The sequence below is a fragment of the Raphanus sativus genome, unplaced genomic scaffold (genome assembly GCF_000801105.2).
Source record: "Raphanus sativus cultivar WK10039 unplaced genomic scaffold, ASM80110v3 Scaffold2862, whole genome shotgun sequence".
Classification (NCBI taxonomy): Eukaryota; Viridiplantae; Streptophyta; class Magnoliopsida; order Brassicales; family Brassicaceae; genus Raphanus; species Raphanus sativus.
Window position 1 is genome coordinate 1 of NW_026618169.1, and position 13,421 is coordinate 13,421.

Sequence of the window (13,421 nt, forward strand, 5' to 3'; positions counted from 1 at the left end):
AAAATCCATACGAAAATAACATAAAACCGAACTTGACAAAAACTAATGACAGTTAAATTATCTGATTAAACTACCAACTCCAAAATATTTTCCTGTATGCTTTGAAAGTAAAACTCAACATACCACATATACTATCAGTTTTCTTCATTCTTTTTTTTTTTAACTCAACATAACATTCATTCAATCTTCAAGTCAAAGGTTCTTACACAATAGATTTTTCAACCTCTACAAAAGATTTAATCCAAGAAGGCATAATAGAAAACAACACGGGGGCATTATTCTCAAAGGAGGGGGCCTCTTTTGCAATTCTATCAACATTAGCATTACTCTTTCTTCCTCTGAAGACTACCTGAACCTCACCTAATTTAGCTAGCAGATGGTGCATGTCTTGAACAAAGGAGTGAATGCTAGGGCGACTATCTCTCTCTTGTAATGCTTGAACTAGCTCTATGCAATCTGTTTCAAATATGAGCTTATTGTAGTTAAGCCTTACCATTGTCGAAATAGCCCATCTTAGCGGTTCATCCTCCGTCTCTATTGGAGATCGTCCTTTAGGTAGCCTTCTTCCTCCCATCCATACAACACCAAGATGATTTCTCAAAACCCATCCAACACCACAATGATCCTTCGTTCTGTCCCAGGCTCCATCGCTGTTACACTTCAGCCAATTATGCGGTGGTGGAGTCCATCTTTCCTCTTCTCTAATCACCGGGATTGTGTTCACATCTTTTTCCTCCAAATCATCACGACTATTCCACTCATCAAAGTCCTCTTGCGCCTTAGTAACCACACTGGAAGGCTCATAGTCCTCACCTCTATAATAAAAAGCATTTCGACTCTTCCACAGTCTCCACATTATCCATGGTCCTAACTTTAGAAAATTGTTACCTTCCGAAGCGTTGAGGGACCAATTAAGTACTCATAGATGTTTGTGTAGACTGAGTCAGACCACTCGGTTCCTGGTGGAGCTGGTATAGGAGAGGTATCTGAGATTCTCACCAACAGAGAGACAATCACTTAGTGCTTTCTACTGGATATGGTGGATCTTTGGATATGTATCAGTTTCTTCATTCAGATACAGATTATGTTATTTTTTACCGAAGGAACTTTGAGACGAAAGACTTGAGATTTACAAATCCACAGAATACAGAATGTCAACAAACAAAAACACTATAACAATTGCTAAAACCCCCCATTTAAAACCCACATTCCTATAAATACTAACAAAGATTAACAACACCGTAAGAGATGGCCATGTCTGTTCTTACTCACTCTTGGTCTCATGTATAACTGTTAAGAGTAAGACCAGACATGAGGCTCTTGTATAACACTTCTTGAGCCAGTAAACAAGAGTTGCCCTGCTTCGTCCTCTCTTCTTGATAGCTCAACGTGGTTGGTTACTCCTCAACATTCTGGCTCCATTGTTGAGTTTTCATTTATGTCATGCTTGAAGCACTTGGCAATGCACAATGTGACTTTTCACAGCTCTTCCTGCAATACTCGACCATATATTACTGAGAATGCTCTTCGACTGTCCTTTCACCGCAATGTTTTCCCATACCCTAGGATTGTTCTTATCAGGATTCGAGACATCAACCAGACTCATGCTCATGTTGTTCCTGACTATACAAAGCTTATTGTTCAGCGGAACAAGAGCCGCAGCTTCAAGCGCATTTGAGTTCCCCAAGTGAACTTTACTGTCCATGAACTTGTTCCATGAATCCGTGGACTCATCAAACACCCTGAGCTTGCACCCGTCCCTACAATCCAACCCGTAGAGACGACCATTCAGAGAAGTACATGGGTTTCTCCAACCAGTAACCATCCCATCACTGACAGGACTCCATGAGTTAGTCTCAGGGTCATAAGCCTCACTCATGACCTGCTGGTGAGACCCAAGACCCTTGAGAAACCACTTCTTGTCGTAAACCACACCGATAAGAGGCACCATTGCTGTGCTCATATCAGCGACGAAACTCCACCTGTTCTTGTTCGGATCATAAACCTCAGCCGAGCGTAGCGTCCTCTGAATCCCTTCACACTCCCCACCCGCTACATACAAGCAGTTGTTTATAACACAGCAACCAAAGAAGTGTCTCTTCCTAAGCATATCAGGTGCTCTATGCCACTTGTTTGTTCTAGCGTTATAGAAGATAACCCTCCTCATTGATCCCCTCAACGGATCCTTACCTCCAAACAAGTAAAGATGACACCCGCTTAAGACAGCGCAACCAAACCCAACAGCTTCAGAATACTCTCTAGGAACAGGTGGAAGCGGCTGAGGATACTGAGAGACAGGATCAAAAGTGTTCCAAGAGATCTTCCCATCACGGTCTCGTTTAAAGACATAAACCCACTCTTCAGACATCTTAAGTAACTTCCTCTGAGAGTAGAAGAAGTTACCTGAGGCGAGCCTGTACCATCTCTTACAGACGAGCCTGAGTTTCCTATGGTCTGAACGAGGGACACGGATGAGGCAAGCGACGGCTAGGTCGTCAGGGAGGCCAGGGAGAAGCGGAGGTTGGATTCTCGTCCTCTCTCGCTTGGAGTTCTTGCTGCGGCGATGAGCATTGGGGTTGATGTCGGGTTGGATACAGAGCTTTGAGCCAGGAACGAACTTTCTCGCTTCCACAACGGTCTTGAGACCTGAGTCCACTCTGCAGTAGCAAGATACAGAGTCCACCTGAAAAAAAAGATTCCAAATTTCAATAAAAGGAGCAAACTTTCCGCAAAAGGAAGCGTTTTTATCGCAAATTGAACTAGGGTTTCTTAAAAAGGAAGCAAAGAATGTCCAGAGATTTCCCGAAATAGAAACTAGTGATTCTTGGTGAAGGGAAGAGCTTTACCAATGGAGCTTGAAGGCGAAAGCCTCTGGACCCGTTTGGGGATTGTCGCTGAGAAGATAGATCCATCTTCTTCAGAACACGAAGCTCATAAGAGAGACACAGATCCTCGTAAAGTCGAGAGCTTTCAGGCCGATCGAAGATTCCGATGAGAACCCTAACGGTCAAAATCTCTCACTGTACATGGGAGGAAACAAGTGCGGCTGAGAAGAAGCAAAACCTGAGCTTTACCTTCCACTTCGCTCTCTCTACACGGTAAAATGGGTCTCTCTCTCTCCTCTCTCTAATTTCTCTCTTCTCTGTCTTTGACGCTTTTTAACAATTCTCAGGAAATTTAAGTAAAGCGTTGGTATTTAATACTATTATTAATGCTAAAGAGTTTTTAGTATTTTTGGTAATTTCAGAATCTAGTTTATTGAATGAATGAATGCATGATTAAATATTCTAATAGTCAACAAAGGTGTAAGATTTGTTGGGTTTTAGTCAACCATGTGTAAGATTGACATTATTTTCCAACACATTTTCCACTCAAGATTTCAAAACGTAAAGAAAGGTTTATTTATCAGTAAGTCAGCAAAAGAAATTAGAAAGTAGTATAGATTATTAACGTATTTAATTACACTAACATAATTTTAGTAAAAAGTTAAAAATGGACAAGCTAAAACCGTTGCGTTAAATATGGAGACTAGTCCCAAAGTTAAACACTTCCTTTGGAGATGTCTCAACAATGCACTCCCGGTGGCGTTAAATATGGTGCACAGACACATAGCTAAACAAAAGATGTGTAGTAGATGTGGAGATGAGGAGGAGAGTGTAAACCATCTGCTGTTTAAGTGTCATTATGCCAGATTAGTTTGGGCTTTGGCAAATGTTCATATTCCTCCAGCTGGAGTATGGTCGGACTCTTTGTATGCCAATATCCACTGGGTCTTAAATCTGAAAAAAGAGTACCCAATGGAAGAGGTAGAAGAGAGCTTTGCGCCATGGTTAATGTGGAGGTTATGGAAAAACAGGAATGACTTCGTCTTTAGAGGGAACGATCATGATGCAGCACTAACTGTCTGGAAGGTTTGGGAGGATGTGTTTGAGTGGATTAGCAGAGCTGAGGTGAAAGAAAAGGAGGTTAAAGAGCCCACAGCCCCAAAACCGGAGGTCAAATGGAAACCACCAGCGGAGAGGTACCTGAAGTGCAATTCAGATGCAGCGTGGCTTAAAGAAGAACGAAGTGGTGGAGCTGGTTGGATACTACGTGATCATCGGGGGAGGTTGATATGGGCGGGTGCAAAGAAACTGGCAGAAGTGAGATCAGCTATTGAGGCGGAAGCAGAGGCAGTGAGGTGGGCTTTACAAACAGTGACAGGTTTTGGATATGACAGAGTACAATTTGAAACCGATTCACTTCAGTTAATGAGGATGATAAATGGAGAGGAGGAAACCTGGCCACTGTTGGAGCCCATCATCCAGGAGATAGCTGCACTTATGTCGATGAGGGAGGAGATCACGGTTGTGTATTATCCTCGGAGTGGTAACAAAACTGCGGATAGAATAGCAAGGGAGACTTCTACGTTCACGTCCTTTGTCCCCAAGTTATATTCTATGTCGCCTACTTGGTTGTCTTCTTGTTTAGAATCTGATAAGTTGGTTGTAAGAACTTGATTTGGAAGTAATAAGAAGTAGTTGTTGAGCCAAAAAAAAAAAAAAAAAAACCGTTGCATTTTATTTAAAAAGTTGGAATCTGTCAGGTGTATTTAAATATAATGGTTTGGACAACAAATTACGCTAATTGATGCCTTTTTTTTAACTCGCTAATTGATGCCTTACGACTGGTATGTTTGGACTATAATGCATCTACCGACCTTTTGTATTGAATTTTATTTAAATACCATTAAATTATACGGCAATTGTTCAACTACTTCGTCAAAAACTATTTCAAAGAAGGGGACGATTTTGTCGTATGGGAATGGGAAGGACACTCATGAATACCATAATTTCAAATATTATATGTATTAGAATAAATACAAAACAATATGTGGATGATCTACAGATATCTTGTGATTTTCATTGTTTTTATCATTCATTTATCATGCATATTAATCATTTAAATTAGTGTTTAAACATTTTAGGTTGCATTCCCATTGCATTTGTCTATATTAGGTGATGGAGCATCCTTAAGAAGTTTTTGAAGAGTTTGGAGCCATTTCAAGTCATAAAGAGATCAAGAATAGTTACTTTTCGGGTTGGTTATATGAGAAAGAGTGGAGTGGCCAATTGCAGTGAGTTGTTGCGGTCGCTGGGAACATGACGAGACTGACAGCGACCTGTGTAACCCACTGTGCACATAACAGACGTATCGACACCCTTTTGAAGTCACCAAGCTCTAGAGCGAGTTTGTGCAGTGAGTTGCATCATCCGCTCTACATGAAACGAGCTTGGCAGCGACATCACACAGCGGGAAACTCAACCAGCTCCAAGACTTGGCCATCCGTTTGAAGCCACAAGTACCAAAGCAAGTTCGTGCAGCGAGACTTGACGGTAGCTGTACATGGCACGAGCAATGGAGCGACTTCCAGGAGTGACTTCACTGTCTCACTCCAGTATTTTTATTTGGTCGAGTTTCACTTGTTTTATGGGCTTTTAGACATTTCATGGAGTCCATTAGGGTTTTTAAGAATCATATAAATACTTTTTAGATCCTAAAGTTGGAGGAGATCTTAATTTCTCTTAAGAAACACAAACCCTTTTGGTGAAAATTCTTTCATTTAATCAATTCATCATCTTGTTCTTGTGTTTTTGAGTGATTTAAAGTTCTTTTCTTCCTTTCTTTACATGATTAAGCTTAAATATCTCATGGGTTTAAGAAGAATCATGGTGATTAGTGAGTAGTCCACTTTTGGATTCATGGGTTAGGGAGACTAAGGGTGATTAAGCTAGATCTAAGGTGTTTAGGTATAGATCTTTCTATTTCCTTGCTTGTAGAGTGTTCTTAATGCATCTTTTGAGTTGGCCTCTCAAAAGTTGAGCTTTAGACATTTCCCACCCACAAGGTGTTTGATGAAATGTCTGAGCCAACTCTCCTAAGCTTTTAACACACTTTGCCAAATAGATTTGTTGTTAAAGGTATTAAGATGGCTAATAGACTTGATTTTAATGATTGCTTTTATGACATTCAACCAAAGAGATTTGATGCTTGAGTCATCTTAGCAAATGAGCATCCATCTAGAGATAGAGTTTGTTTAGAATTGTGTCTAGGCCTAAGGTTAATAGATTGATTGAAAACTGTCACCTTTAGTTCAAAACTTGATCACCCAAGGTCTAATCCCTTATCCCATGAGTTTTCCCATCTCATAATCAAAGAAAGGTTATTGTTTTATTGCATTTCAGTTTGCTCTAGTTTAAAACTCATTTCACTTTTGGTTTGCACTTAGATTAAGCATGGATTTGTATTCTCAGTGCATTGAAATCACCTAGGATTGGTTCGACATCTCATATACTACTGCATTTGATAGGGACCCGAAAAGTTCTGTCATCAAATTGGCGCCGTTGCCAAGTTCTAAGTTGATTTTGACATTAGGATTTAGTCATTTGCTTGAGACTAAGTCATTTTTATTGTTATTGTGATATTGGCTCTGCTTCTTCCTCTTTTTACATTTCAGGTGTATGAACTTGAGAAGTAGAGGGACTACAAACCTCACTCCTCTAGTACCAGACATCCGGGCTTTGGAAAGAGAGAATATAAGAAGAAGGAGAGAAGAGGAGCAACATGCTCATTTCAACAGATTGGGTTTTGATATGGCTCACCATCAGAACCAAAATCAAGATAGAAAGATCCCTTTGGGAGCTGCCCAAGAGGGAAATGGTCAAGGAGCTGCCAACCTTCGACCACGACACCCACAGCGCCAAGCTCGCGCCATTAGAACCTATGATCGCCCTCACATTCATGGTCATAGGTTGGGAATCAGAGCACCACCTATGGAGAACAACAACTTCGAGATCAAGTCAGGGCTACTCAACACCATTGAGCACAACAAGTTTCATGGCCTGGCAGCTGAAGATCCTATTGATCACTTGTACAAGTTTGATCAGTATTGTAGTTTGTCCAAGACAAATGGTGTCTCTGAAGATGCATTCAAGCTGAAGCTGTTTCCCTTCTCTTTGGGAGACAAGGCACATCAGTGGTAGAGGTCTGTCCCAAGTGACACTATCACCACTTGGGAGGGATGTAAGGAAGCCTTCTTGGAGAAATTATTCTCTACCTCAAGGACAACTAAGATAAGGAATGAGATCTCTGGTTTCCAGCAGAAGAATCTAGAGAGCTTCAATGAGGCGTGGGAGAGATTCAAGGACTACCAAGCTCACTGTCCTCATCATGGTTTCAGCAAGGAGAGCTTGCTTAGCACTTTCTACAGAGGAGTTCTCCCATCTTGCAGAAACAGGCTTGACACTGCTAGTAATGGTTTCTTCTTGGGCAGAACTGAGCAGGATGCAGAGGAGCTGGTGGAGAACATGGCAAAGAGTGACTCAGTCTACAATGAGGAGTATGATAGAGGCAACAGAGGGGATGACCAGCAGACAAGAAAAGATATCAAGTCTTTGCAAGACAAGTTGGACTTGGTTCTTTCAAACCAATCCAAGAAGGAGCAGGTTAGCTTTGTTGGTGATCTTAGTCAAGAGGTTCCTCCTAAGGTAAATGAAGTTGATGGTTTGGAAGGGCAAGAAGAGCTTTGCTTCATCAACAACAATGGTACATGGTACAGAAAGGAGCCCAACTTTCAGCAAAACAACTACCAGCAAAGACCTCACTACAACAATCAGCAAGGAGGATACCAGGCCACGCAAAGCTACCCTCCTGGTTTCAGCAACCAAAGTAATCAGTCTACTCAAGCTTAAGGCAGTTCTTCTCAAGCTCCAGCTTCAGATTCAAGTGTGGATTCTATGTTCAAAAAACTCTTGGAATTTCAAGCCAGAAATGAGAAGACAATGGTTTATGAGTTCAAGAACATCCACACAAAGATTGATGGGAACTACTCTGACCTCAACAACAAGTTCTTACAACTTGCATCTCGCTTCAACACTTTGGAGAGTCAGGTTGCCTTTATGCCATCATCTTCCAAGAGCTCAATGGAATCTCTACCAGGAAAACCAGAAAAGAATCCCAAGGAGTCTTGCAATGTTATCATCTCTACTACTTATTCAGAGATTGAGCTGAGTGATTATGAGAAAGAGGTAGACGAGATTGAGAAGCTAGTGTTTGGGAAAGTTGAAAAATTGGTTGTAGCAACAGCTGAAGTACAGATGGTGGATAAAGCTATGGAAAGGGTTCAAGTACAAGCTGAAAGGAAGGTTGAAGCAATGAATCTGCTGCGATTTGAGCCTAGTGCTGAGAAACCAGTTGAGAGGAGAGCTGACCAGAAGCTGAAAGAGGTGAAGAAAAACGACATTGAGATTGAGCTGTCACCATATGACAAGCTCCCTTTCCCACAAAGGATTCTCACCAAAGCCCAGAAGAAAGTGCTCTCCAAGTTCAGGAAAGATCTTAGTGATGTCGGGGTCAGGCTCCCAAAAATCTACGGTATGCGTGAAGCTCATGTCCAAATGATGCTCATCAAGGACATCCTACATCACCAAGCAGAAGTGGCCGAGCTTTTGGACATCTCCATTTTGAAGATTGATCCACCAGTCCCTCCACAGTTCCTCCCTAAGCTAGAGTCTCAAGGGAAGTTCACATTGTCTTGCTCCCTTGGTAAGATCACTATGAATGATGCTTTGGTTGATTCTGGTGCAAGTGTGAATGTGATCTCATTGGAAATGGTGAAAAGTCTTGGTATTGAGAGCATGGAGCCAAACACATCTTCTCTCATGTTTGGGGATTCATCTTCTACAACCCCCATTGGCCTCATCAAGGACTTCCCTTTGAAGATTGGAGCATGCACAATTCCTATAGACCTCACTGTTCTGAAGATGGCAACTGAGAAGAGAGTTCCTTTGATCCTTGGCACTCCATTTCTCACAACAGTTGGAGCATGTATTGATTTCCCAAACAAGAAGGTCACACTCCTCAATGTGAACACGACTGTCTCTTACCCAATCCAATCTCCAATGGATGTTGTGTATTGTGGAACAATCACTTGTGAAGAACCATCCATTGAGAAGACCCAAGATAAAGTGGCTGTTACTGAGAAAGAAGATCTTGTTGGAGAGTCCTCTAAAAAGTTGTGTGTTGAGCACTTGGAAAGTGCTAAAAGGGAGGAGGTGAGTAGAGCCACAAAGGCTACTCATGACATGAAGAAGATAGTGAAAGAACCTCATCCTCCACCTCTTGATAAGACTCCTCACACTCTCACTCTCCACCCAATGAAGCTCAAGGATGGAGCCATTGAGTACAAGATCAAGTGCAAGGGCAGGTCCAAGCCATTCTCAAGTGCAAGGGCCATCATCACTCCTCAGCTTCAAAACGACCCCATCAAGCTCCAAGAGCTCCTCTCTCAGGTCAGGTCCTCACCATCACTCTTGAAGGTGGGAAGGATCCTCCTTCTCACTAGTACAAGAGAAAAGGTAGTCAAGCTAGTGACTCAAAACAAGCTCACTTGGGAGGAATTCCCATGGTTATCCTTGTATATAAATTTGCTATTTCATTTTTTTTTATGTTTTCAATAAGTGTGGCAGAAGTTTCAGGCCATCTCAAAGCTCAAGCTCTAGACACTCATTACCACACTTCACTCTCCACTTGAGGTATCACTCCAGCCCTTCCTTGTACATGCCATTGCTTTTATCATATTTTCGGTATCTTCTTCTCTCTTATTCACACAGAGACTGTGTGATTTAAGTGTGGGGGAGGTACCAAGTATTTGATCATGTTTGCTTTGTTGATTGTGCGTCTCATGCATTGCATTGTACATTCATATATGCATAGAAAAACCATAAAAATTAAATTTTTGAAAAGTGCATAAAGAATCATGTAGTTACATCACTTGCATTCTTAGGATTGAGTCTAGATCATATAGATTGCATTCACTTGCATATGGAGCAGATGTTGATAATGCCTTGTAAAGAACACTTGTTTGCACTAAATTTGACATCTAGTTAAACATATTAAGTAGCTTGTGCATCTCTTGAAAGCCTTGCATGCTTCGAGCTTTGAAAACTCTTCTTGAAGCATGTGCTTGCTTGATATTGGCATTGTTCTTGAAACCAGCTCCAACCTGAATCTTGATTTAAATGAACTTAATCTCTCTTGCATATGGGCATTTGCATACTTGATCATGGATCTCATACACATTTGGGTTATCTTTTCCATTGTACCACTCTTTGTTAACCCAAATGGCACTCCCTTACCCTAAAACCCGTACCATTCTTTGAAGCCTACATTGATTTGTATGAGTGAGGCCTCTTTTGATAGTTTGTCATGTGCAAAATCTTGAGAGTATTGGGAGCGACATGGATTTGTTCTCATCTCTTGCTAGCATAAGGTCATCATTTGAGCTAGCTTATAGGATGGTGAGTGGGTGTATGTTTCTTAAAAGTTTAATGTCTTGGGTTTGGAGTGTGAGAAAGATGAGCAATAGAGTGTTATGAGAAAGAAAAGCCCTAAGGACCTAGAATAGAAAGAAAAGAAAGCTCTAGTTTGTATTGTTTGAGACTTTCCCCCTATATATATAAAAAAAAAAAAAAAAAAAAGAAAAGAAAAAGAAAAAAAAAGATTCAAAAAGATAGTGGGGAAGAGAAAATAAAAAGAGTTAGAGCTTAGAAAAATGAATAAGAGGTCCTTATTGGTTAAGTCATAAGAAAAGAGAGTTGTTCATTGGGTGAGTGATGTGAGTGTTTGTTATTTTGGGGTATGAGATGAATGAAAGGGGTGTAGAATTTGTAATCACTTAGGAATGGGTAGAATGATGAGGATGGATCCATGTATGCATGAATTGCTCCTAGTCTTAGATAAATTTTGCATAATGATCAAGCTCCTTGATTCTTGAGTGATTGCCACCTTAAAATGATGCATTGAACCCTCTTTTTCATCCATATTAGACCATTTAATCACCTAGCCAAATGATTGAGATCATGTGCCCATTTGTGAGAATTCACCTTGTGTGTGTGTGTGTGAATTAATGTGAGGGCTGGTTAAGAGGACTTGTTGATTGATGAGTATTGCAACTTGTGTAAAGGCATATGAGTATCCTAATAGGCCTAGAGAAGCTAGAGTGTAATAAGAGAGTTGCTCATGCTATTTGCTATGTTTTTTTTGGATGTCAAGTTGAGTGCTTTTGGTGTTTCTTTTGGCTATGAGCTCCCACCTTCAAGCCTCTTCTCCAGATAAATTCTTGAAAGTTTACTTGTGGACAAGTAAAGGACAAGTTTGGGGGAGTTGATATCTTGTGATTTTCATTGTTTTTATCATTCATTTATCATGCATATTAATCATTTAGATTAGTGTTTAGACATTTTAGGTTGCATTCCCATTGCATTTGTCTATATTAGGTGATGGAGCATCCTTAAGAAGTCTTTGAAGAGTTTGGAGCCATTTCAAGTCATAAAGAGATCAAGAATAGTCACTTTTCGGGTTGGTTATATGAGAAGGAGTGGAGTGGCCAATTGCAGTGAGTTGTTGCGGTCGCTGGGAACATGACGAGACTGACAGCGACTACATGGAGCGACCTGTGTAACCCACTGTGCACATAACAGATGTATCGACACCCTTTTGAAGTCACTAAGCTCTGGAGCGAGTTTGTGCAGTGAGTTGCATCATCCGCTCTACATGAAATGAGCTTGGCAGCGATATCACACAGCGGGAAACTCAACCAGCTCCAAGACTTGGCCATCCGTTTGAAGCCACAAGTACCAGAGCGAGTTCGTGCAGCGAGACTTGACGGTAGCTGTACATGGCACGAGCAATGGAGCGACTTCCGGGAGCGACTTCACTGTCTCACTCCAGTATTTTTATTTGGTCGAGTTTCACTTGTTTTATGGGCTTTTTAGACATTTCATGGAGTCCATTAGGGTTTTTAAGAATCATATAAATACTTTTTAGATCCTAAAGTTAGAGGAGATCTTAATTTCTCTTAAGAAACACAAACCTTTTTGGTGAAAATTTTTTCATTTAATCAATTTATCATCTTGTTCTTATGTTTTTGAGTGATTTAAAGTTCCTTTCTTCCTTTATTTACATGATTAAGCTTAAATATCTCATGGGTTTGAGAAGAATCATGGTGATTAGTGAGTATTCCACTTTTGGATTCATGGGTTAGGGAGACTAAGGGTGATTAAGCTAGATCTAAGGTGTTTAGGTATAGATCTTTCTATTTCCTTGCTTGTAGAGTGTTCTTAATGCATCTTTTGAGTTAGCCTCTCAAAAATTGATCTTTAGACATTTTCCACCCACAAGGTGTTTGATGAAATGTCTGAGCCAACTCTCCTAAGCTTTTAACATACTTTGCCAAAGAGATTTGTTGTTAAAGGTATTAAGATGGCTAGTAGACTTGATTTTAATGATTGCTTTTATGACATTCAACCAAAGAGATTTGATGCTTGAGTCATCTTAGCAAATGAGCATCCATCTAGAGATAGAGTTTGTTTAGGATTGTGTCTAGGCCTAAGGTTAATAGATTGATTGAAAGCTGTCACCTTTAGTTCAAAACTTGATCACCCAAGGTCTAATCCCTTATCCCATGAATTCTCCCATCTCATAATCAAAGAAAGGTTATTGTTTTATTGCATTTCAGTATTACTCTAGTTTAGAACTCATTTCACTTTTGATTTGCACTTAGATTAAGCATGGATTTGTATTCTCAGTGCATTGAAATCACCTAGGATTGGTTCGACATCTCATATACTACTGCATTTGATAGGGACCTGGAAAGTTCTGTCATCATCTACCAATATTTTTTTAAAGAGAAAATTCTACCAATATTAATAAATAATAATTGAGATGTATAAGGATTTTTATCAAAATGTTGCCCTTTTCAAAAAGGTTCAGAGAGAAAAGAGCCAAACAATTAAGTTACAAAAAAAGAGCCAAACATTATATGAAATATATTGTAAAAAGTATATTTATGAAAGATTCTTTCGAGTATTTGAGACCATACGTTACATGCATGCAAATAGACTCACAAACATACGGACAAGATATCATTGATCATACATAAAGAAAAGTCTTACCAGTACAATACAGCTAATATAAATGCTAGTATGGTTAACCTACCAAAACTGGCATTGTTATTCACAGTTACCTAAACCAAAACTTTACGTATAACAGAAACATCATTATGTTATTAATGGAATGATTTATGATTGAGGTTACTTTGAGCTTAACAAATAAATGGAAAATTATACAAATAGAAAGAAATAAAATGATAAGTTCAAGCACACAAGAATGCATGTCAATGGACCAATGATGGGAACTGGCAAGAGAGTTATGACTTAATAAGAAATGATTTTTCAACACCACTTTAATTATATTTTAATACAAATGATTATAAAGTACATTTTGACAATATTTCATAAACATAATGGTAGTTAGTAGTTATGATAAATAAAAGTTGTCTATCTTATATTGAGAAAAAAACCTTACTCACGATAGAATTTCTC

General features: G+C 39.9%; 4 protein-coding genes and 1 non-coding gene across 5 annotated transcripts; 2 read left to right on the plus strand and 3 right to left on the minus strand.

The window, feature by feature from the left end:
- Positions 1 to 202: 202 nt before the first annotated feature.
- On the minus strand, positions 203 to 856 carry LOC130506076 (uncharacterized). The gene has a single exon (XM_057000689.1). The coding sequence runs from the start codon at positions 854 to 856 to the stop codon at positions 203 to 205; it is 654 nt and encodes a 217-aa protein (XP_056856669.1).
- A 318-nt stretch (positions 857 to 1,174) lies between these two features.
- Positions 1,175 to 3,154, minus strand: LOC108823137 (F-box/kelch-repeat protein At1g55270). The gene is made up of 2 exons (XM_018596410.2): positions 2,847 to 3,154; positions 1,175 to 2,683 (listed from the first exon to the last, which is right to left on the minus strand). The coding sequence occupies exons 1-2, from the start codon at positions 2,910 to 2,912 to the stop codon at positions 1,442 to 1,444; spliced, it is 1,308 nt and encodes a 435-aa protein (XP_018451912.1). The 5' UTR covers positions 2,913 to 3,154; the 3' UTR covers positions 1,175 to 1,441.
- A 367-nt stretch (positions 3,155 to 3,521) lies between these two features.
- LOC130506077 (uncharacterized) lies at positions 3,522 to 4,499 on the plus strand. Its single transcript, XM_057000690.1, has one exon. It carries the CDS (start codon positions 3,522 to 3,524, stop codon positions 4,497 to 4,499), a length of 978 nt encoding a protein of 325 aa, XP_056856670.1.
- A 2,610-nt stretch (positions 4,500 to 7,109) lies between these two features.
- Positions 7,110 to 7,216, minus strand: LOC130506079 (small nucleolar RNA R71). Its single transcript, XR_008941884.1, has one exon. It is a non-coding gene; the product is annotated as a small nucleolar RNA R71 (small nucleolar RNA).
- Positions 7,217 to 7,820: 604 nt separating this feature from the next.
- Positions 7,821 to 9,539, plus strand: LOC130506078 (uncharacterized). Its single transcript, XM_057000691.1, has 2 exons — positions 7,821 to 9,329; positions 9,507 to 9,539. Exons 1-2 carry the CDS (start codon positions 7,821 to 7,823, stop codon positions 9,537 to 9,539), a joined length of 1,542 nt encoding a protein of 513 aa, XP_056856671.1.
- Positions 9,540 to 13,421: the final 3,882 nt, after the last annotated feature.

Bases quoted from the DNA above. Each gene is read 5' to 3' on its own strand.
- LOC130506076 (XM_057000689.1), bottom strand. From the start codon at position 856: ATGTGGAGACTGTGGAAGAGTCGAAATGCTTTTTATTATAGAGGTGAG.
- LOC108823137 (XM_018596410.2), bottom strand. From the start codon at position 2,912: ATGGATCTATCTTCTCAGCGACAATCCCCAAACGGGTCCAGAGGCTTT. The intron at 2,684-2,846 runs GTAAAGCTCTTC...CTTTTTTTTCAG, and splicing joins TTCGCCTTCAAGCTCCATTG to GTGGACTCTGTATCTTGCTA.
- LOC130506077 (XM_057000690.1), top strand. From the start codon at position 3,522: ATGGAGACTAGTCCCAAAGTTAAACACTTCCTTTGGAGATGTCTCAAC.
- LOC130506078 (XM_057000691.1), top strand. From the start codon at position 7,821: ATGGTTTATGAGTTCAAGAACATCCACACAAAGATTGATGGGAACTAC. The intron at 9,330-9,506 runs GTCAGGTCCTCA...TAAGTGTGGCAG, and splicing joins TCCAAGAGCTCCTCTCTCAG to AAGTTTCAGGCCATCTCAAA.